The sequence below is a fragment of the Oratosquilla oratoria genome, chromosome 30 (genome assembly GCF_046742065.1).
Source record: "Oratosquilla oratoria isolate Oo_2021 chromosome 30, ASM4674206v1, whole genome shotgun sequence".
In the NCBI taxonomy this organism is placed as follows: domain Eukaryota; kingdom Metazoa; phylum Arthropoda; class Malacostraca; order Stomatopoda; family Squillidae; genus Oratosquilla; species Oratosquilla oratoria.
Genome location: NC_134806.1, coordinates 9483066 through 9506666, shown reverse-complemented (window position 1 = coordinate 9506666; position 23601 = coordinate 9483066). Strand labels below are relative to the sequence as shown.

The 23601-nt window shown below is 40.9% G+C and overlaps 1 protein-coding gene across 3 annotated transcripts in view; it reads left to right on the top strand.

Annotated features, from left to right (window-relative positions):
- The first annotated feature begins 10279 nt into the window (after positions 1 to 10279).
- Adar (Adenosine deaminase acting on RNA) overlaps positions 10280 to 23601 on the top strand; it is a 132811-nt gene continuing 119489 nt past the window's right edge. For 2 of the 3 annotated variants that reach the window (XM_076212552.1, XM_076212554.1), the window contains exon 1: positions 10280 to 10531. In XM_076212552.1, the coding sequence (XP_076068667.1) occupies positions 10375 to 10531 (157 nt within the window). In that variant the 5' untranslated portion in view covers positions 10280 to 10374. Of the gene's footprint in view, positions 10532 to 23565; positions 23585 to 23601 lie in introns of those variants that run through there. The other variant, XM_076212553.1, reaches the window with a different exon arrangement.

Sequence of the window (23601 nt, the reverse complement as noted above, 5' to 3'; positions counted from 1 at the left end):
GACTGGGATTAATAGGTGTAACCGTGAGGTTACGTAGGAATATCTATTCTTCTTGTCATCATCCAACAAAGTTAGAAAACGAGTAGGAGGCTTAATCTAAGGGAAAGATAGAGAAATTGGAAACAATTTTAGTGGTAGGTAAACTGAAATGAGATGTAATAGGAAAGTTAGAAATGAAAATAATTTCAGTAGAAGAAAAAGTTTATGTAGATGTTTGTGCATGTAGTTTTGTTATTTTTGTTTGCGATATGGTTGTGTGTATTCTACACATAGAGGGTTGTTGCCTCCATCGTGTGTGCTTACAGCCTGATAATTAATGGGTTATATACATTATTATCATTATTACTATTATTATTATCATCATTATTATCATTACTACCATTATCATTTATTATTATTATCATTATTATTATTATCATTATTATTATTATTATTATTATCATTATTATTATTATCATTATCATTATTATTATTATTATTATTATTATTATTATTATTATCATTATCATTATCATTAATTATTATTATTATTATTATTATTATTATTATTATTATTATTATTATTATTATTATTATTATTATTATTATTATTATTATTATTATCATTATTATTATTATCATTATTATCATTGCTATTATCATTGTTATCATTATTATTATCATTGTTATCATTATTATTATAATTATTATTATTATTATATCATTATCATTGTTGTTATCACCAGTCAAAGCTGGTGAAGGGATACATAATTGATATGCGCGGCTATACACAACTTATCGTGTACACTGCACGTGGGAGAGGCGCAGCTGACAGATAGTCTGTACGGTGTGGTCTAGGTGTAATGTGTTGTATTAGGTGTTTGTCTGTCGTGCAGTTTTTCTAGGTGTCTCGTGTGAAGTTTGTGTTTGTGCTCTTCTGGATTCTGGATTCCAAGGAAAGACCACCTCGCTTGCGAGGGATCGGGTTTTGTGGGAGGGGAAGAATGTCTGCAGGAAAATGAAAAGATAGTAGCGTATAAAAGAGGGCTATTGCCACCGGGCGATTTGCGAGCGATTAGGGGCTTGTTGGTGGTCGTGCTCTTCTGGATTCTGGATTCCAAGGAAAGACCACCTCGCTTGCGCGGGATCGGGTTTTGTGGGAGGGGAAGAATGTCTGTAGGAAAATGAAAAGATAGTAGTGTATAAAAGAGGGCTATTGCCACCGGGCGAATTGCGAGCGATTAGGGGCTTATTTGTTGTCGTGGCTTGGGAGAACTGGACCGGGAGCTTGGAGGACAGCGCTCGACGCCGGGGTTAGGATTAGGATCAACAACGAAAGTTTAGAAAATGGTAGGAGGCGTAGTAGTAGAGAAAGGTGGAAAAACGGAAAAATCTTTAGTGGGAGGTAAACTGAAATGAGAAGATGTAGAAGAGAAAGTTAGAAAGGAAGCGAATTTTAGTCGAAGAAAAAGTAAGTGTAGATGTTTGTGCGTGATTTGTGGCTATGTTCGTGAGAGGTGTATGTGTGTATCTTACGAGAAGTGAGTTGATTTCACTTCCCGCGTGTAGGGGGCGGTCCTGATAAGCCACAGGTGGGGCGAGCGTACCCTGATTATCCCCAGGTTTTGGGTTTGAAGTCCTTTAGAGTTGATCCAGTGGCGGTGCGAGGGGGGGGCAGACGGGCAGTGTACACCCGGCTGTCGACGTCAACGAAGAGATCCGTAACCAGAACGGCAGCCGCAAGGAGATAACTCCTCGCCGCCACCGCTGGAGAGCGCGTTCCTGATGAGCCACAGGTGGGGCGAGCGTTGCCTGTTTATCCCCAGACTGGGTTTGGATTCCGGAAGAGTTGATTCAGTGGCGGTGCGAGGGAGGGGCAGACGGGCGGGTGTTGTATGGTCTCTTTCCTTCCAATCACAACTCTGAAAACAGAGAATTACGCGATTGGGAATTGTGTGTAAATGTCAGAAGTGTAAACTCGCTCACCAGCGTCAGCGAGAGGCCAGCGTTAGGTTGCGGGCCGGTTGGACAGAAAGGTGTCCCAAGTCTCTCCTTCAACCAGCCTGCGATCAGATTGGGCGTTCTGAGAGAGACGGTTTGGGCCTCTGCTTTGCCAGCGAGAAAGTGTGCGTGTGCCTCTTTTCTTCCAAGCACTACTCTGAAAACAGAGATTTACGTGACTTGGGAAATGTGTGTGTGTATTTGTCTTGGTGTAAACCCGCCTGCCGACGTCAACGTAGAAGTCGGCCATGCCAGACCGGCAGCAGCTAGGAGATATATCTCCCAGCCACCACCGGCCGGCGAAGATTCTTGGAGCTTGTTGAGAGAGGTTGAAGAGACGTCCGACCTCTACGAGCGCTGAGTTGATTCTCTGTTGGCAAGGGGCCGTCTTTTAAATCCTGGTAGCGGCTCACAGTCAGGTCCCGGTTTCTGACTAGTCTTCTGATTGGCCGCCTTCCCTTTGGCTATGGGCCAATTGCGAGCCCTGGTGAGTGCGCGCGCTTCCGCTCGCGTTGGTGACGTCATCAGTCCCGGCTCGGTCTGCATGGGAGACGGGTGTCTCAGACGCGGTCGGTGTTGGCGGGTGGAGCACCGCCACTACAATCATACTCTTTGAACTTAATTTTCATCCTGCCACAGCATTTGAATTGCATATATCTATGTCATCCTGCATTTGTTATTTTTATTCTAGCGTTTGTTTTATATGTATACTGCATTTGATAATAGATCTAGAGCTTTTGAAATCCGTCTCATTTTTATCCTATTCATGTTTTATCTCATCGTTTGAATTTTATCTATAGGTTGCTATCGTACACTTTGAAAGTAATCTTCATCCTACTCCAGCATTTGAATTTCATATATCTATGTCAACCTACACGTGATATTTTGATTCTAGCCTTTGGCTCATATATATACTGAGTTGGCAGTTTCACAAAAGCGCTTGGAATGTGTCTATAATTTTCATCCTACTCTTATTTTGATCCCATTGTTTGAAGTTTGTCTATGGGTTGTCACCGTACATTTTTAATTTAATATTCATCCTACTCCAGCATTTGAATTAAATGTATCTATATCATCCTACACATGATATTTTGAATCTAGCGTTTGATTTATATGTATATTGCATTGACAATTTAACTAGAACTTTTTAATTTCGTCTACTCTTTTTATCCTATTCATGTTTTGATCCTATCGTTTGAAATTTGTCAATAGATATAGAAATATGCAAAGGGATGGCCTCTTCACATAGTAGTATCTTTAAGTCCTCTAGTTGTATTAGTTTTCGAACATAATTTCTTTGTATAAAAGGCTTCCAGGATAGATAGTCGTCTTGAGTCCTGATTAGTAGATACAATTTATGCATTTTTGTTAGGTCTTCTGAAAGACGGCGTGTAAGCTTCATAGTGGACATACTAATATAGGTAGAAGCTTGGAGTAGTCCCCAAGTTTGCATGCGTATCTATATATAACATGAGATTTTTTTAGTTGATCGTCAGCTGCCTGGTGTTATTCTTCATGTCGCCTCTCCTCGTTCTTCCATTGTGAGACGTCCCGGTTTTCTTAGTTTTTCCTCATATGTCTTGTCATTTAGACTTGGAATCATTTTGGTTGTTGCTTTTCGTATTCTATTTTTCTTATATCTTGTTTTATGTGTGGTGACTACACCACTGCCCCATCTCCCAATCTGGAGTAAATCAGACTTTCAATGATTTTCTTCATCATCCATGTAATGAAGGACCACACTTATATTCTTCACTAACTTATAACTCCCCTCTTATTCCCTTTATATGTTTTTGGCGACAGATCATCACTGATAAAAATTACTGAATAATTTTCCTCCTCTTCTCCATTTTTTTTTTTTTTTTACATTGGCCCCGTTTCATCGTGGCCATCCTGATATATATATGCTTGTTTCTCCCATTGAACACAGAGTTCGCAATCACGAGGACCTTCGCAATGACGTGCCCTGAAGGGTGAGACAGGCCGTGTATTAAATTGAACACTTGACGTCGGAAGGCGGTTGGAATGAGGGGTCGTGGGCGGCCGGTACTGATGTCGCAGAGGATGGTGTGGTTGTCGTAGAAAGGAACGTCTTGCCCACTTAAGGGGTGTGATGGATGTCCTGTAGGCAAGTGTTTCAGGATCCTCCTGTTGCTCTCTGGCGATAGCTGCGTAGTCTAGGCCGAGTTGAATTGCGTCGATGGCAATTCGGGAGAGGGCGTCTGCGACTGGATTATTTGTACCGGGGACGTGCCTGATGGTGCAATTGAACTCGGCAATGGCGGAGGGGTGGCGGCGCTGTCTGGCAGACCAAGCGTCCTGTTGTTTCGTGAGGGTGTGCACCAGAGGTTGATGGTCGGTGTTGAAGATAAATGAGGAGCCTTCGAGGAAATGGCGAAAGTGGTGGACAGCATGGTGGATGGCGATGAGCTCTCTGTCGAAGGTGCTGTAGTTGAACTTGACCTTGGAGAGTTTCCTGCTGAAGAAACCGAGAGGTGTAGGTCTGACACGAAGGATTTGTTTGAGCACGCCCCCTATGGCGACATTGCTGGCGTCCGTTGACAGTTGTAGCTGGGCACCTGGTGCAGGGAAGGAGAGGGTGGTGGCACGGGTAAGGGCTTTCTGGGCGTTGACGAAGGCAGCTTGCATGGCGAGGTTCCACTGGAGTTCCTTCGGTTTTCCGTGAAGGGCGTTATAGAGTGGGTGCAGCGTTTGAGCGATGTTGGGGAGGAAACGGTGGTAGAAGTTGACCATCCCAATAAATTCCTGCAGGGCTTTGATAGTAGTAGGTTTAGGAAATTTATCGACTCCGGCGACTTTATCCTGCAGGGGACGAACGCCGTCAGGAGAGATGAGATGTTCCAAAAATGGGACAGACTTTTCCCCGAAGCTGCATTTGTCAAAGTGGACAACGAGGCCGTTGTCCTGGAGACGCTCGAGGATGGTCCGCAGGTGCTGTAGATGCTGGTCAGGCGAGTTGGAGAAGACCAGAATATCGTCGACGTAGCAGATGCAGAAGTCGAAGTCACCGAGGATGGCGTCCATTAGGAGCTGGAAGGTCGCACCTGAGTTTCGCAAGCCAAAGCAGGACTAATTAAAGGTGTACGTCCCGAAGAGGGTGGTGATGGCGGTCTTCGGGATGTCGTCTGTATGTACCGAAGCTTGGCAATAGCCCTTCAGGAGGTCCAGTGTCGAAAAGGTCTTGGCGCCGTTGAGGTATATGGTGACGTCGGCGATGTTTGGGAGTGGGTAGTGGTCAGGTTCCGTCGCCATGTCCAGCTGCCGGTAGTCTCCACAGGGGCGCCAGGAACCATCGTTCTTCTTGACGAGGTGGAGAGGGGAGGACCAAGGGCTGGAGGCTTTTTAGCAGAGGCCTAGTTTCTCCATCTCTTGGAAGGTTTTCTTGGCGACGGCGAGCTTCTCGGGCGGTAGGTTGCGTTATTTGGCAAATACCGGGGGCCCAGACGTCTTGATGTAGTGGTGCACGCCAGGTTTAGCTGGTGTCTGTCGCAGCTCAGGCTTGAAGACGTCGGGGGATTCCTTGAGCAGGTGGGTGTAGGGCATTCTGTCGTCGATGGCGGCGACCGTGGTTGGCTGTGGCGCGATTTGCAGGGGCGTCGAGGCGGATTTGGTTGTGCAACATAGGCGGCTGTTGGCGACGTCGACCAGTAGCCTGTAATGAGAGAGGAAGTCAGCACTGAGGATGGGCGTCTTGACGTCTCCCAGGATGAAGTTCCAGAAGTAGTGGCGATTCCCAAAGGTGAGGTGCAGGCGTTTCCACCCGTAGATGGCTATGGTAGTGCCGTTATCGGCGACGAGCCTAATCCCAACGTCCTTGGGGACCCGGCGTTCGGCAGCGGATGCAGGAAATATGGACCTGCAAGCACCAGTATCGACAAGGAAACGACGTTTAGAGGCCTTGTCCATTGATGTAGAGGCCCGTTGCACTTGTAGAGGCCACCGTGATGGACGGTGGCCCCCCCCCCTTTTTTTTCCATGTACATCCTAGTTGGCATTTCTTGGCGAAGGCGCTGAATCTTGTGTGGTAGTAGCACAGGTGTAGAGGGGCGGTGGTCCGGCGTCGCTGTCTTTGCTGGTGTTGTTGGCGCCTGTTGGCTGGCGATGCTGCTGCGGCGGAGATTTCGCCCGTGACGTCGTCAGCAGCACATACATCCTGACTCCTTGCTGCGGTGGCGTGGGCGTCGGCGAGATGGTTCGCCTTCCGTAAAACTTCGTCGGTGGTCATTTCCTCGGCGCTGCCAAGGGCGAATCGGACGGGCGCTGGGAGGCGCATGAGCCACGATTGACGAAGCATATCGACGTTCCTACTGGTTCTGTTGGCTGTGGGTGGGAGGCGGGCGATGGACATCATCTTGAGGTATGCTGCACTTGGTTTAATGTCCCCCAGTGGTTGTTGGGAGAGTTGGAGGATTTTTGCGGCTCTGAAGGCTGCTGACGGCGTGAATTCCTGAAGCAGGTAATGTTTCAGAACGTCATACTGGATAACGCTGTCGTGTTGATCGAGCCATTGGGAGATAAGTGGGAACACATACTAAGGGATCGCCTCAAAAACATAGTCTGCCTTTGTTTGGGACGCGCTGATATTCCGCAGGGGGAACTGGATCTCCGTCCGGCGAAACCAGGAGGGAGCGTCGACCGTGGAGAAGGGTGGCAGATTCAGGGAGACGGCGTTGACGATGTTGGTAGCGGGTAGCGGGCAGCGTGGCGTCGGTAGATGGGTCCACTGTCGCTCCGAAAGCTACTGTGGTGAAGAGAGAGATGTTTTGGTGGGTTCGTCTCCTTTATGGTAAGGTACAAATGAACTGATTTTACATGCGGCGGGAGCCGATATATATACAGCATGGGTGATCAGGTGCGTAATTACATAATTGCACTGGTTTAGGTTAGGTCGGGTCAAGCAGGGTCGAACTGTCAGAGAGCGTCAGGTCGTGGGCGACATGACGCGCGTTCTATCCCACGTGGTTATCGTGGTGTGTACACTCCCTCTATCATAGGGAGATCAGGATGAGGTAGAGTTATATAAGTGATATAGGGCAGGTTCAGAGGAACAGTATAAAGGAGAGGAAGCATTTCACTAATATAGAAAATATCATAATTCATTTATGAGTAGGTATTTTGAATTCTTGTTTAGATGAATGGTGTGTGGCTATAGTACGTAGTGGTGTCCCAAAACAACCTTAAAGTAGCGATTGTATCTTACAATAAGGTAAATACACCTTTCGACCGGTTTTGATTTATGTCCTGAGGAGACAGCCATAAGTCGAATTGAGTGATGCATTATTATCCTTTTTTTTTTATCCAAAATCCCGTGTTTCTCTACACTCGTCTTCCTGAATATAAGACTGACATTTCACTACGTCGACAAAGAAATAATGGCAGATCTAGACAATCATTCTTGGGGGCGATGGGGGGAGGGGGAGGTGCCAAACAAGACAAAGGCTCCACACTCCCTCAAAGAGGTATGTTGGAGCCCTTCTATAATTCCTTCCAGAAGTTTCAGTTAATATGATGGTCGTAACAAGTAAAGTTCACAGACTGATTACAATTTGTAGGGCAACTCAACACACTTGCGGCAAAGGATGCACACTGATCACACATGGGTCTGGAAGTGTTGCCCCGTACCAGATCGTGCAGAGTAATCTTGTAGAGAAAGCACGCGGCAGTCAGGATTTGAACCTACACGTCGTCGGTGTAGAGTCTAGCGCTCTTCCGATTGATCTAGACTAGTCCTCAACGTAATCGATTGTCAGCTGTGTGCTTGTAGTGACAGCGATAACTCCGCACCTTCAGGTACGAGACAACACTCCAAGCCCCACGTGTGATCAATACGTGTCCCCTACCGCAAGTGCATTCAGTTACGTAACAGTTTGTACTCAGCTTGCAAACCTAACGCGTCCACACGGTTACCATTTTGAAACAACTGGAAGGAGCCACAGAAGGAGAGACAAGATATCTCTTCGTGTTGCGGGGGGGGGGGGGAATGGCCCCTAACGAGTCCCTCTTCCTTAATTCACCAGTAGAAATTACGCGTCATCAGTATAGTCCCACACAAAAATTACATATATAAGAAAAATAAAACATATTACAAAGTACGGCAATTGAAGTGGTCTCACTCATCACCAATAGATCGTACGAAAATACTACACAAGCTAGATCTCACACTAGAAGGTAGAAAAGACAAGGATAACATCTTTTTAACTGAGATGTGAATAAGATGGCAAAGAAGCACCTTTAGCATGTTTGAATGTTTGAAATTAGCATGCTCAAAACGGAACGTTTAAAAGACAGAAAATATAGTAGTTTCTCATAGAGATACCGTAGATTGCAGAACAAATAATAAGGCCGATTTTGCAAGTTTGACCAAAGACACAGAGCCAAGCTCTACGTTTTTTTTTACAACAAATAAATTGCCTCGGGAGAAGGGAACATGATCAAAAAGTACTTTAAACCACGATAAAAAAAAAACGCACTTGATCACAGACACACAATATTGTGTGGACTTACACTATATCATTATTCTTATTACTATTATTAATATTATCATTATTATTATTTTACACAACATAAGAATATAAGAATGAGACTACAAGAGACCATAATCATAATGCCTTAACTAGGCAGTTACCACATCCCCATCGGTAAAGTTGAAACTTTTCCTAAAGCAACCAATAGATTCAGCGTTCACTACATGGTTACTAAGTCTATTCCATTCATTGGCCACTCTATTAGTATACCAGTTCTTGCCTATTTCCTTCTTAAATCTAAATTTGTCCAATTTAAATCCATTAATGTGATTTTTGCCCTGTCATTTTAATATCATGACCTTGTTTTCACCTCCCTTGTGAAAGCCCTTGTCCACTTGAACACTATTAGATCATCCCGCACTCTGCGTCTCTCCTGAGAGTGTAAAGGTGGCTTAGCCTGACCTCGTAAAAAAAAAAAAAATCTGACCTCATGTATCAATTTTGTCATTCTCCTCTATACTGATTCTGGTGAAGTGGTATCCATTCTACAGGACGGAGACCAGCAATGTACCGCGTAGCCAAGGATCGGTCAAACTAACGCCAGAGTCCACTTGGCCAGACTGCGATGCGGTCACCACCCAGCACTTCTAAGCTACCAGAAGAGGCTGGACGACCGTGTTGTGAACAGCTGCCCAGGCTGTAACACTTCACCCCATACCATACAACACATAATGGAAGACTGCATTATACACAATCATGCACGCAAACAACACAACATACACTCTATAAAGGATTTGTGGGAAAACCCAGTTTCGGCTGTGGCCTTCCTTAGGGAGACGGGACTGCTCGGACAGACAGTCTAGGGAACGACAACAACAACAACAACTAACGCCAGATAGTTTGATACCTCTACACTTTCAGTTGTAACCGTCATAGTAATGATACCTAATCATCTAATGCTCTGTTATTTCCCGGCGCTAATGCACTCTCTCCTGGATTTAAGGACCTTCCATGTTTCTCTCACACTCAGTTTTCTCTAATTAATGCATTATCTATACACGCTTTCTGGGTTGTGTAAACCTACTTTTGATACGCTGCACTTTGTGATATTGAAATCCATGTGCCCTTTCACCGATCATGTGAACAATTGATTAAGATCCTCCCGCAGAATCTCGGCGTCTTCTCCTGACCTAATCAGGCGTCCTATTTTAGTGTAGTCCGCAAGGTTAAGAGTGTGAATAAATTTACGGAATAAGTAAAGCTATTTCTTTATAAAGGCAAGGTATTAGTTCACTCCATTGCATCTGTCTGGGTTGAAAATAAGATCGATATAACTACTTCGAGCAACCACGTAAGAGTCACTGGTACCTATTTGAATAATGCGCTCATTACAGGCAGACGATTTTATTCAGTCTTGATTTAAGGGATAACAAAACTGTCACAGTGAATATTTCGAAACATTACTATCATGCTCCTATGTTATATGATTTTATCGTAATTTTTGTTATATATTATATATATATATATATATTAAACTTTGTAGGTAGTCTCATTTTATGATATGATAACCCAAAATATTGTACCAAAACGCTGCTACTGTTTGGTCAATACTGATGACTACCGCATTGTACGATGCTTCCATAAATAATTATGTAAGATTTTTTCTACGTTTTACTGGTTCCGATAGTGATAAGTACACAAGGATTTTTCATAATAATTTACATATATCGTAATTTTATATATTATAAGAATTACTCATGGTTGTGTTGAAAAACTGGATATTGTAGTAATTGGTATCCTACGGAACAGTTCCACACGCAGACACTCGAGTCTTGTTTACAAGTACAAGAGAAGAAGACCGAAAGGCTGCCGTGTTTTTGTCACTATTAGTGTCGGTAAGATCTTAATAATGAGTTCTACACCAGCTGAAGTAGTGGAAGGTGATACAACATGCGAAGAAATTAAATCAGAGGTATTGGATTCTACCTTAAAAAAGGAAAGTGACGTGGAGATATCACGCAACCTCAAGAGGCCCCTGGACGAATCGGCTACAGATTCCCATAATGGTAAGACTATATAAAAATTAAGTTTGTATTTACACACTTTTAAATGTTATTAATCCCGTCTATTAGTTACGTTCAGTTTGTGTGAATTATACAGCAAGCCAAAAACGGGACCTGAAAACTGTTATGCATAGCTGTCATGATTGTGTTAACTCTTAAGCCATAAGATAAGGGCATATAATAATAATGATAATCATGATATATGTATGTATATATATATATATATATATGTATGTATATATATGTATGTATATATGTATATATACATATGTATATATATATGTTTATATATATATGTATATATACATATGTGTATATATATATATGTATGTATATATATATATATATATATATGTATGTATATATACATGTATATATATATAATATGTATATATATATGTATGTATATATATATGTATGTATATATATATGTATGTATATATATGTATGTATATATATATGTATATATATATACATATATATATATACATATATATATGTATATATATACATATATATATATGTATATATATATATATATATATATCAATCACATAATTTCTGACAGTTTTCCTGGGTTCGAGTCCAGGGACAACTGTCAGAAATTGTGACAGTATATATATATATATATATATACATATATATATGTTTTGTTAAAAACAACTGCGCATTCGGCGCTACAAAGCTTCTTAAGTAGACTTTCAAGTCTTCTGAACGTGGATTTCTGGTTATCACAGGACAGACGGAATAATAGATTTCCAGTAGACATTAGGAACTCTATTATTCCGTCTGTCCTGTTATAACCAGAAAGCCACGGTCAGAAGACTTGAAAGTCTACTTCAGAAGCTTTGTAGCGCCGAATGCGCAGTTGTTTTTAACAAAACGTTTAAAAGAAAACCTGCTGCCAAGATTCACATATATATATATATGTATATGTATATATATATATATATATATACATATATATATATATACATATATATATATAAATACATATATACATATATACATACATACATATGGAAATAAACCCTTACCTGAGCGGCTTGCGTCTTTACAAGACAAGGACCGTATCCACTACTCCATACGGTCCTTGTCTTGTAAAGAAGCAAGCCGCTCAGGCAAGGGTTCGAATCCCAGCAGAAGAGTTTATTTCCAAATGTCAATTGACACAAATATATACATATATATATATATATATATATATACTGTATATACATATATACTGTATATACATATATATGTATATATATATATATATATATATATATATATATATATATATATATATAGGTAAAATTTTACTTTCGACCATTGTTGGAATATAGCAATACAAAATTAAATAGTAATTTTGTAAATTAAAATGTATGAACGTAATATGCAATTTTGTGTGCGGAAATGAAAATAAAAAAAGTTGCTAAAACAGATTTCTTAAGTAACAAAGTCGTGTACTATGAATGGTACGCCATGTTTGTTATGGTAGATTCCGACGTCGTAGAAATGAAAGGACGATAAATTTGTCTAAACTAAAGTAAACTAACCTAACCGGTAAAATTTTACTTTCGACCATTGGAGGAATATAGCCATATAAAAGCTGAGAGAATGGTTGAAAAGCCCGCCAACGTCTCTCACGACGACGACGACGAGGACCAGCCGGATGATATCTAATTTGCAGGTAATGATTTATTAAACATAGGTTAGTTTAGTTTAGACAAATTTATCATCCTTTCATTTCTCCGACGTCGGCATCTACCATAACAAACATGGCGTACCATTCGTTGTACACGACTTCGTTACTTAAGAAATTTGTTTTAGCAACTTTTTTATTTTCATTTCCGCACACAAAATTGCATATTTCGTTCATACATTTTAATTTACAAAATTACTATTTAATTTTGTATTGCTATATTCCTACAATGGTCGAAAGTAAAATTTTACATATATATATATATATATATAAAATTCCTTGTAAAAGCTGTCCTGTCAGATATTTTGGGGAACTGGCAGAGGAATAAAAAAAAAAAAGACTTTACGAACACAAGAATGATGTAAAAGCCCACTAGACATCAAATTCTCTAGTAGTTCATATAGACAGTTTTGACCACCTTCCTGACTGGGAAAATACAGAGGTACTCCACAAAGGGCTAAGAAAGCAAGAAAGAAAAATAATCGAAGCAGCATACATCGCTTCCTGGGTTCGAGTCCGGGGACAACTGTCAGAAATTGTGATACATATACATATATATATATATATATATATATATATATATATATATATATATTTAATATAAGTACAACACTGAATATATAAAATTCCTTGTAAAAGCTGTCCTGTCAGTTATTTTGGGGAACTGGCAGAGGAATAAAAAAAAAAAAAAAAAAAACTTTACGAACACAAGAATGACGTAAAAGCCCACTGGACATCAAATTCTCTAGTATACATATATACATACATATATATATATATATATATACATACATACATACATATACCAAGGCATTTTCCCCCTTACAAGGGAGGTAGCCAAAAAGGAAAAGGCATAAAATCATTCTCACCCATTCCATCCCTGAATACACTCCACACCCCTCCACCCTTCCTCTCATTTTAGCACCTCCCGGATGATGGGTCATCCCTGCACCTTGTCCACTGCCCTGGGTCAGAAGCAGTGTCGCAAGACACAGCACATCCACAGCAAGGCCACTTCATTAAATCGGCAACCCCCCCCCCCCTCTCCGTCCTCCCATGCATAAAGGAGAAGACGGGGAGAAATCCCTTCGGGCTGCGTCAAAATTTGCTCACACATACTACCTCATCCCCCATCTCCCCGCCCATTCCACCTCATGCATCACAACATCATCCATATACAACCATTCAACCATTCTCCATTCACCCCTGTCTTCTGTCCTCTCCTGTACTTCCTCAACAGACTCCCCTCTTCCCCAAACCCCCTTCACCCCATCCATCTACCTCATCCTAGGACGTCCCTTCATGTTCACTCCCTCCACTTCTGAACTTCCATACCTTTTTTACTAGTCTTTCTTCATTCATTCTTTCCATGTTTCCAAACCATCCTAATACTCTTTCATCAACCCTATCTCCACCCCCTTTCCACCCCTGTTCTCCTCCTCACCTCCTCATTTCTCACTCTATTTAGCCTAGTAACACCCATCATACTTCTCAGACATCTCATCTCAAACACATTCAAACTCCTTCTCTCTTTCTCTCTTATGTTCCATGTTTCTGCCCCATACAGTGCTGTTGGCACAATCACTCCTTCATACAATCTCCTCTTAGCATCCATTCCCAAATGTCTATTCCTCATTACACTCTTTAATCCACCAAGGCATTTACTCGCTTCTCTCAATCTACATTCTACCTCCATCTTCACTCCACTTTTCCCTGCCACATTTGCACCCAAGTATCTAAAACTATCCACTTCCTCCAGTTGCTCTCCCTTAATGCTCACTTCCAGTCTGCTGCCACTTTCACCCCTTGTACATCTCATCACCTTACTTTTACCCACATTTATCTTTAGCTTTCTTCTATCACACACTCTCCCAAACTCTGTCACCAACTTCCTCAATCCCTCCTCCGATCCTGCCACAAGCGCAGTGTCGTCCGCAAAGAACAGCTGGCTCATCTCCCACTTTTCTCCATTTTCTTTAACCATCTCCAATCCCTGACCCACCACCCTTGCATTTACCTCTCGCACTACCCCATCCATGTACAAGTTGAACAGCCAGGGTGACATAACGCATCCCTGACGAAGTCCCACCTTTACCTCGAACCATTCACTCTCTCCATTTCTAATCCTGACACAAGCTCTACTACTCTCATAAAAACTCTTGACAGCTCCTAGAAGCTTTCCTCCTATCCCGTATATCTGCAAAACCTCCCACAGTGCCTTTCTGTCTACCCTGTCATAAGCCTTTTCCAAATCTATAAAAGCCCAAAAAACATGCTTCCCCTTTCCTATAGCTTTCTCTCATATCTGTCTTACCCCACTATCTAAATTAATGGAAAGGATGGTAGCAGCAGAAATACCTACCTCCTCCAGCCAACATGAATTCAAGGAAGACCACTCCACCAGCAGCTCACAAGCATCACACAAGTGCTGGTACTAAAAAATATAACTGTAATTATAATCAAGGCTTTTGATAAGGTCCCTGGACACACACTATCTAAAAAGATCATTGGGACAGATGTTCATAATGACAAGAAATGGTTAACCAACTTCATGCCAGGAAGAAAGTGCTGAGTAACCTAAAACAGCCAAAATCTGGGGAACAAAAAGGCTATACAATAGAGTCCCTGAGAGTGCAATACTTTTTCCATAACTGTTTAATCGCCTCTTGAATGATCTCCCAACCCTAGAATAAAAACTAAGCACCAGTGCTCTTTCTCAAGCAGATGACATGAGCACAGTAAATACAAAATATCAGCAAAGAATACCAAAGTTTAATTGAATAGATTAGAACAGTGGCTCAATTACATAACGGAAGCCTCACCCCAGAAAACAATAGTGATTTTGCTCTTACCAGACAACCATGGATTAAAAAAAAAAAAAAAAAAAATTGTAGTAAAACTAAATGGCCAAATCCACCCATTGGAAAAGAACCCTAAACTCTAGGCCCAACATTTGATACTTGTATGACATTTGGCCCACCTGACAGTGGAAATCAACAAGAAAACTACTTAAGACTATTGCTAATACTGTCTTTGGACAGCAGAAAGAAACTAATAACCATTTCAAGCAGTTCGTAAGAGCCCCCATCAACTATGCCACCACAGCATGATTCCTAGCAATCAATAAGATGAACACAAACTTACAAACTGGACAGATTGGAACATTGAGGATCATAACAGGATTCATCAAAACAATCCTAATTGGACTGCTGCATATAGAAATAAAAGTCCTCACAGTAGAACATGACATGAAAATGATAGGAACACAATACACCAGAACTCTAAAAAGCAGCATACTACTCAAACAATTATAACCAAACTATCCACACTCAGATCACAAAACAAGCCCTCCAAGACAATCAAGCTAAATACTTCACCAACAACCCCTAGACACAAGTACCACAGGAAATACAGGTGTATGTCAAAAGCGAAAATCATGATAAGATAGGAATAACTGAGACATGTTCAGATGGTAAAGAGTTTGAAGCTGAATTTAATATTACAGGATTTAAACACTTTCACCAGGATAGAAACCACAAGAAAGGTGGGGGTGGTGTTCTGTTTTACGTTAAAAGCATGCCTGTGTTTTAGAGAAAGTAAAACAGGTAGAATTAACCCAACAAAAAATGAATGTAAGTGTAATATATAGGCCAAAAACATTATCATTAGCAGATGATAAAGTAAGACTACTAAGACCAGTATTAACATATGGCTCAGAGACCTGGACACTAACAGTGAGATTAAAGAGCAAGCTACAGGCAGCAGAGATGAGAATGTTGCGCTTAATAAAGGGAGTAACAAGAAGAGATTGCTTAAGAAATGAGGATATCAGAGATGAACTGGACATCGAATCAATATTAGAATTTGTAGAAAGAAGTAAATTGAGATGGTATGGACACATCATGAGGATGAGTCAAGAAAGGTACCCTGCTAAATATTATCGATGGAATCCAAGAGGGAAGAGGCTGGTAGGAAGACCCAGAAAGAGATGGAGAGATGGAGTGAGGGAAGCAATTGAAGTGAGAGGATAAAAAATAGAGAGTGTGGAAGAAGAGGAACTTTACGAGGATCGTGCCTGGTGGAGAAGTTTCGTGAGGCAACACAACTGAGAGGGCACTGGCCCTACCTGGTGTATGGTGAGAAAGATGATATACTGTTGTTTCAAGAACTGTCTAGTTTCTGCAACCAGGACTTGATAATGGGTGATTTCAATTTTACTGACATTGATTGGATGACCCTTGAATATGGCCATATAGGTAGTCACTTGATAGATTTTCTCGGTGACAATTACATATTCAGCATGTAAAAGAGCCCACAAGACATGGAAACTTACTCAAACTATTGATCACTAGCCGTGAAAGCATGTGTTTTAAAGAAAGTAAAATGGGATGCATATGTTTGTGGATAGAATTAACCCAAGCAAATGGAAAAAAAATAATATTCATACAGGAAGTAACGATGTGGGTAGGGTGAGGTCAGAGAAACTTGTTCGAAATTACAAGGTCCTTCTTCAGGAGATGAAGGAGCTCGGGGAGCCGTCACTTAGTTTGTGGGATCCTTCCGAGGATCTACGTTGGCACATGTTGGAATAGTAGAGCCATAGGGATCAATGAGAGGATATCATGATTGTACATGCAACTTGGATACCACTTTCTTGATCCTTGGTATCTCTTTTCCAGGCATCATGACCTATGCTTCTGATGGGATCCACCTTACTCACAGAGGCAAAGATGTTCTTACAAACCTCATTGTGGGAGTTTGTAATGAACCACTTCCCTATTTACGGTAGAAACTCAAAGGGAAGGAGAAATAGAGTGTATTGGGGAAAACAGAGTAGGGTATAGCAATAATGTAGAGCAATATGTCAGTGTAGGACAAAGTATCATTTTAGGATATAATGTTGGTAGAGGATGAAGTATTACATTAGGATATAATGTCAGTAGAGGACAAAGTACTACATTAGGATATAATGTCGGTAGAGGACGAAATATTACATTAGGATATAATGTCAAAGGACAAAATATCAAGATGGGATATAATGATAGTGGAGGACAAAATATCATGATGGTATGCAATGATAGTGGAGGGCAAAATATCATGATAGGATATGATGTCAGTGGAGGACAGAATATCATTTTAGCGAATGACAGGTGGCCGGTGTGGAACGCGGTGACATAAGGGGGCAAGGTATACACAAGAGATTGGATGACCGTGAGGGACCAGATGCCTGTGATGGGGCAAATGTCCATGAGGCATTGAATGTCAATGAAGGACCAAATATCAATATAGAGCAAGGTGTTAATAAAGAACAAAATTATAATGTAAAGCATGATGTTGAAACTCAAAACGTGTAAAGAAAATAATCACGAGTTTCTTAAAACCATGTACTTTAATGCTTGTATTATTAGGAATAAATTTAATATTGTGGGATTTAGACACTTTCATCAAGATAAAAACTACAAGAAAGTGTTCTGTTGTACATTAAAAGCAATGTCCATGCCTGTGTTTTAGAGAAAGTACAACAGGATGCATATGATAGTTTGTGGGTAGAATTAATTCAAACAAATAGAAAAAAATAAATGTAGGTGTAATATATAGGCCATAAACATTATCATTAGCAGACAACAAACTATTGTTTCAAGAACTGTCTAATTTCTGCAACAGGGACTTATAGATAATGGGTAATTTCAATTTTACTGACATTGATTGGATGACCCTTGAAAATGGCCATATAGGTAGTCGCTTGATAGATTTTCTCAGTGACAATTACTTATTCAGCATGTAAAAGAGCCCACAAGACATGGAAACTTAATCTATTGATAACTAGCTGTGAAACCATGATAACCAATGTAGAAATTGGTGAAACTATTGCAAATAGCGATCACAACTTAGAACTGCTAAAAAAGTTAAAATAGATACATATCTAAAATACCTGCTTTTAGTAAAGCTCAGTTCATAGGACTACGTAAGGAGCTTTAGCTTACAGATTGGGAGACAAAATTAAGTGAAAGACCTGTAGATCAGATGTGGGAAATATTTCAAAATACTCTTAAGATGATTCATACTTACATCTTGTTTAAGGACAGATGCCCCCCAAATCAGGCCTGCCCAAAATGGCTCGACAAAGAAACTGAAAAAAGTATTGCTAAAAAGAGACAGGCTTACAAGAAATGCAAATACTCAGGTGCACCTAATGACTATCAAAATTGTGTAATAATACAGAGATTTAAAAAAGAAACAAAAAACAAAAACAACAATACAAAGTGAATATCACTGATAAATCCAAAGAGAATCCCAAAGAATTTTATAGTTACACTAGAGATGAAAAGGTTATTAGGAATCACATTGGCCCACTAATATCTGCTGATGGCCAACTTGAGTATTCAAACGAAACAATGTGTGATATTTTAAACAACTATTTTAATTCAGTGTTTGTAATCGAAACACCTCATAGTGAACTACAAACTGAAACGTGTGAAAAATCTATTGTGAACTTACTACGGTAAATATAACAAAAGAAAAAATTAAAAGGTATATAAAGAAACTTAGAATTAAGGAAACACCAGGACCTGATGGTTGGCATCCAAGAATCTTAAAGGAAATGAAAAAGGAGATTGTTTTTCCATTAGAAATTATTTTCAAGAAATCCATCATATCCGAAGATGTCCTAAGAGAATGGAAGCTAGCTAACGTTACACCCATTTTCAAAAAAGGGGATAAAAAGAAACCAAATAATTACAGCCCTGTAAGCTTGACTTCAATCATAGGAAAAATTATGGAAACAATCACCAGAGATGCTATCAAACATCATTTAGAAAGTAACTGTTTTATAAATAATAGCCAGCATGGATTCAGACTGAAACGTTTGTCAAATAGGTTCGAATGGTAACACTCGGGAATTTGAGAAGGCGAGAGGGAAACACTCGTCACACCAACTAAGATGTGTTTATTGGATAAACAAGAGCACACTAATCTATCTGAACACAAGAATAAGAAATATCACCAGTGTGATATACAGATGCTCCTCTACTTACGTTAATTCGTTTTACGTTTTTTTCGATTTTACGTTTGAACTGACTAAAAAATATGGTAATTTTTTTTTTTTTTTTTAGTTTAGCGCGCTCTCCGTAGTTCAAACGATACTTACGCATGATGCTGCGTCCATTGTTTACATGGCACAAACAACAGACTGAACGTGCCTTGTCTCCTCCTCCACCATCTCAATTTATGTTGCTTGAATTTAATTTATTTGAAATTAATGTTACGGTAAACTCGCGCTTATCCGAACGTGTTTTAACCGAATAATCGCATTAACCGAACATTTTCCCAATACGGTAGCCATCGCTTCAACCGAACGTATTTGGATCTCGACCAAACATTCAAACACCCCGCCACATCTTCCACCACCCCTGCGCCACCCGCAAACTTCACTAAGTGCTCACACGGTGGCAGCACACTCCTTGTTTACACCTGATTGGCTGTTTATACTCTATAGAATATGTTTATGAACTATTGTAAGCATTTCCATGTGTATGTTGAGTTTACAGATACGAATATTGAAGATGACATTACCGCACAAAACTCTACAGGAACGAAACAAAGTCGGATTAACCGAACATTTCGGTTAATCGGACATTTCTAATCCCCCTTGGAGTTCAGATAAGTGGAAGTTGACTGTATTTTACAATATTATGTGTATAATTAATGATTTAGGGGTGTTTTATAAGATACGGTAATAGAATTTACGGATGTATAGTACAGTATGAACGGTCATACATTACTAGAACGTACAGTAACAACTTACATTCATTTTCAACTTACGTTCGGCCGTTCGGAACGTAACTAAAACGTAAGTTGAGGAGCGTCTGTATAGCACGGCCTACTCAATATGTACAAAAATATATATACACAAACCACTCCTCAGCTCTGCAGGCGCGAGGATGAATTCTCCTCTAGCGTCGATTCCTTCTCCAGACGAGTCTCTGTGTCCTTCTCCTTGGTGGACGGGCGCACGTCGCTGTGATCTCCTTCGTGCCCTCCCTCTGTAGAACTGGGAGGGGAGGGGGGGTCCGCCCTCAACGGCAAGCAGCCGTAAAGTATCCTACAGCTCTCTTTCTCGTGATCTCCTGCGTCCTGCTGCCCTCCCTCTGTGGAACTGGGAGGCGGGGGGGTCCGCCCTCAACGGTAAATGGCCGTAAAGTAACTTCCTTCATCTCCATGTCCTTCCCTCTTGCACATCCGGGAGGGTGAGGTAGAGTGGGTGGTGGCGATCTGCGCATGCGCACAGCAGTAGTGGTGGGCCTAGTTGGCAGCCCTGGGAGGCTACGCATGACCTCACGCCATCCTGGCGTGGGTCACATTCCTCCGGCCTGGGTCACATTCCTCCGGCCTGGGTCAGGTGCGCTGGGCTGACTGCAAGCTTCGTCACGTGACCCACGTGACAACGTTCTTGCATGACTAACTTACTCGAATTCTACAACACAGTCATCTCGAATTATGACAAAAGAAACAATATAAATTTAATATATACATACATATATCAAAGGCTTTTTCCCCCTTACAAGGGAGGTAGCCAAAAAACAAAGGCATAAAAACCATTCCCACCCATTCCATCCCTAATACACTCCACTCCCCTCCACCCTCTCTCTTATCTTGGCACCTCCTGGATGACTGGTCATCCCTGCACAGTACATCCACAGCAAGGCCGCTTCATTAAATTGGCGACCCCCCTCTTTGTCCCCTCATGCAGAAAAGAAGACTGGGAGAAATCCCTTTGGGCTGCATCAAATTTTTCTCACACATACTACCTCACCCCCCATTCCACCTCATGTATCACATCATCCATATAGAACCATTCTCCATTCACCCCTGTCTTTTGTCCTCTTCTGTCCTTCCTCAACAGACATTCCTTTCTTCCCCAAAGCCCCTTTCACCCCATCCATCCATCTCATCCCAGGTCACCCCCTCATGTTCACTCCCTCCACATCTGTCTTCCATACCTGTTTTACTACAAGCGCAGTGTTGTCCGCAAAGAACAGCTGGCTCACCTCCCACTTCTCTCCATTTTCTTTAACCATCTCCAATCCTTGACTCACCACCCATGCATTTACCTTTTGCACCACCCCATCCATGTATAAGTTGAATAGCCAGAGCGACATAACATATCCCTGACAAAGTCCCACCTTTACCTCGAACCACTCATTCTCTCCATTTCTAATCCTGACACATGCTCTACTACTCTTGTAAAAACTCTTGACAGCTCCTAGAAGCTTTCCTCCTATCCCGTATATCTGCAATACCTCCCACAGCACCTTCCTGTCTACCCTGTCATAAGCCTTTTCCAGATCCATAAAAGCCCAAAAAACATCCTTACCCTTTTGATACTGTCCCCAACAAAAGGCTACTTACTAAATTAGCTTCATACAGAGTAAGTGGTAGCCTATTAAGTTGGACTAGAATTTGGTTGAATGATCAAAAACAGAGTTGTTGTAAATGGCAAAACTTCTAGATGGAAAAATATTACGAGTGGAATTCCTCAGAGTTCTGTTCTTGGGCCACTTCTATTTGTAGTACATATAAATGTTGTAGACCACGGACTACAAATCTATTGTCTCTTAATTTGCTGATGATAGAAAACTGCAGAATGGCAAATGATCACTTAAATCAATTAGATATTCAAGAGGATTTAGATAAATTACAGCAATGGTCTGAAGAGTGGCTAATTTAACACAATTAAATGCAAGGTAATGCACATAGGTAAAAATAACAGTAAGTATGATTAGAAGTTAATTGTAAATTCATTAACAAAAGTGGATAGTGAAAAGGATCTCAACGTAATTATCAGTAATGATCTCAAATCATCTAACTGTATTTTAGCCTCTGAGAAAGCAAATAAGATTCTAGTTCGTCCACATTTGGAATATGCTGTTTCAGTATGGTCACTGAATCTCATTAAAGAAATTGACATATTGGAAAAAGTACAATGGCGAACCACAAAACTGATTCCTAATATAAAAAACAAATCATATGAAAATCTATTAAAACATATGAATGTTTTCTTTAAAAAAGCATAGACTCAGAGGTGAGTTAATACAGGTTTTTAAGATTTTAAAGGGGATTGACAACATTTAAAGTGACAAAATTTTTACACAATGAAAATCCGACAAGAAATAATGGTCTCAAACTGTCAGGAAATAGATTTAATTTGGAAGTGGGTTGAAACAACTTCGTTAACTGTGTGGTTAGTGAATGGAATAAACTTCCTGCAGAGGCAGTGCAATGTAGTTCAGTTCGAAGCTTAAGATTAATTTAGAATTATAAACATCTAAGCAAGAGGCTGTAATGACTGTCATTTATTTTATATTGCTTGTTTATTTTTGTTATTGTTTGTTTGTATATTATTTGCTTGATTTTCATTTATTATTATGTAAATTTATTATTATTTACATATGGGAGTGTTTTTGTGCCTTGGTCTTTTTGGCTACCCCCCTGGTAAGGGGGAAAGAAGCCTTGGTATATGTATGTATGTATGTATTTACATATTTATGTAACTATAGCTATCCATTTATTTAATTTGTTATTCTTTATATCATTATAAAAAAAAGTTATTATATTTTTTGGATCCGACCTAGTTATGGACCAAAAGGTCTCCTGTCGGCATGCTCCGCCTTTGTAATCTTTTGGAATACGCAGTAACGCGGACCGCTCTAAGGAAATTCAAATCGGTAACGCATTGACGGAAATGCACCCCAGATTTTCCGGGAACGCGCTACCTGTCCGACGTTAACGCACTACCTGTCCGAAGGTAGCGTGCCCGGCTCTGCTCGTTTGTCGGTCTTCAGAGAACAGGTTCGTGATATTCACTCGGTAAAGAAGACAAGTTTCCGGATTCTAGGGCTCTAATGACATCGAAGAGCAAATCGAAGCCGTCAGATTTGAGGATCATGTACGTGGATAGTTTGGGGGGTAGATTGGGGTTGCAGGAGGCGTCCGGTGCGCTCTACTTCTCATCGGAACATAGATGGAGGCTTGGGTGGAACGCCATTTATTGCTCTTAAGATAGTGAGCCTAAGTTAGGCCGCCATTGCCTCTGTCACAAGATTTCGGTCCTATGGTGATAAGCGAAGCTGGGAAATGTGGATTCCTCCTCAAAAGCAGTTAAACAATTTTAAAACACCACAGGAACTATGTTGTGCGTGCAATCGCGTTATGTGAGGACATGAAATAGCTGACAGAGCGAGATTCCAGGGGAAGAGAGAGATTGGCTCGGTTACCAAGATTGATAAGCGATGTCTCATTCGGGATCGTGCAAGAACGTCCGGGCCACGGCATGAGTTAGTGCGTATGTAAGTGCGTGGAGGGTGGGACGTGTACGTGGCCTTTAAAA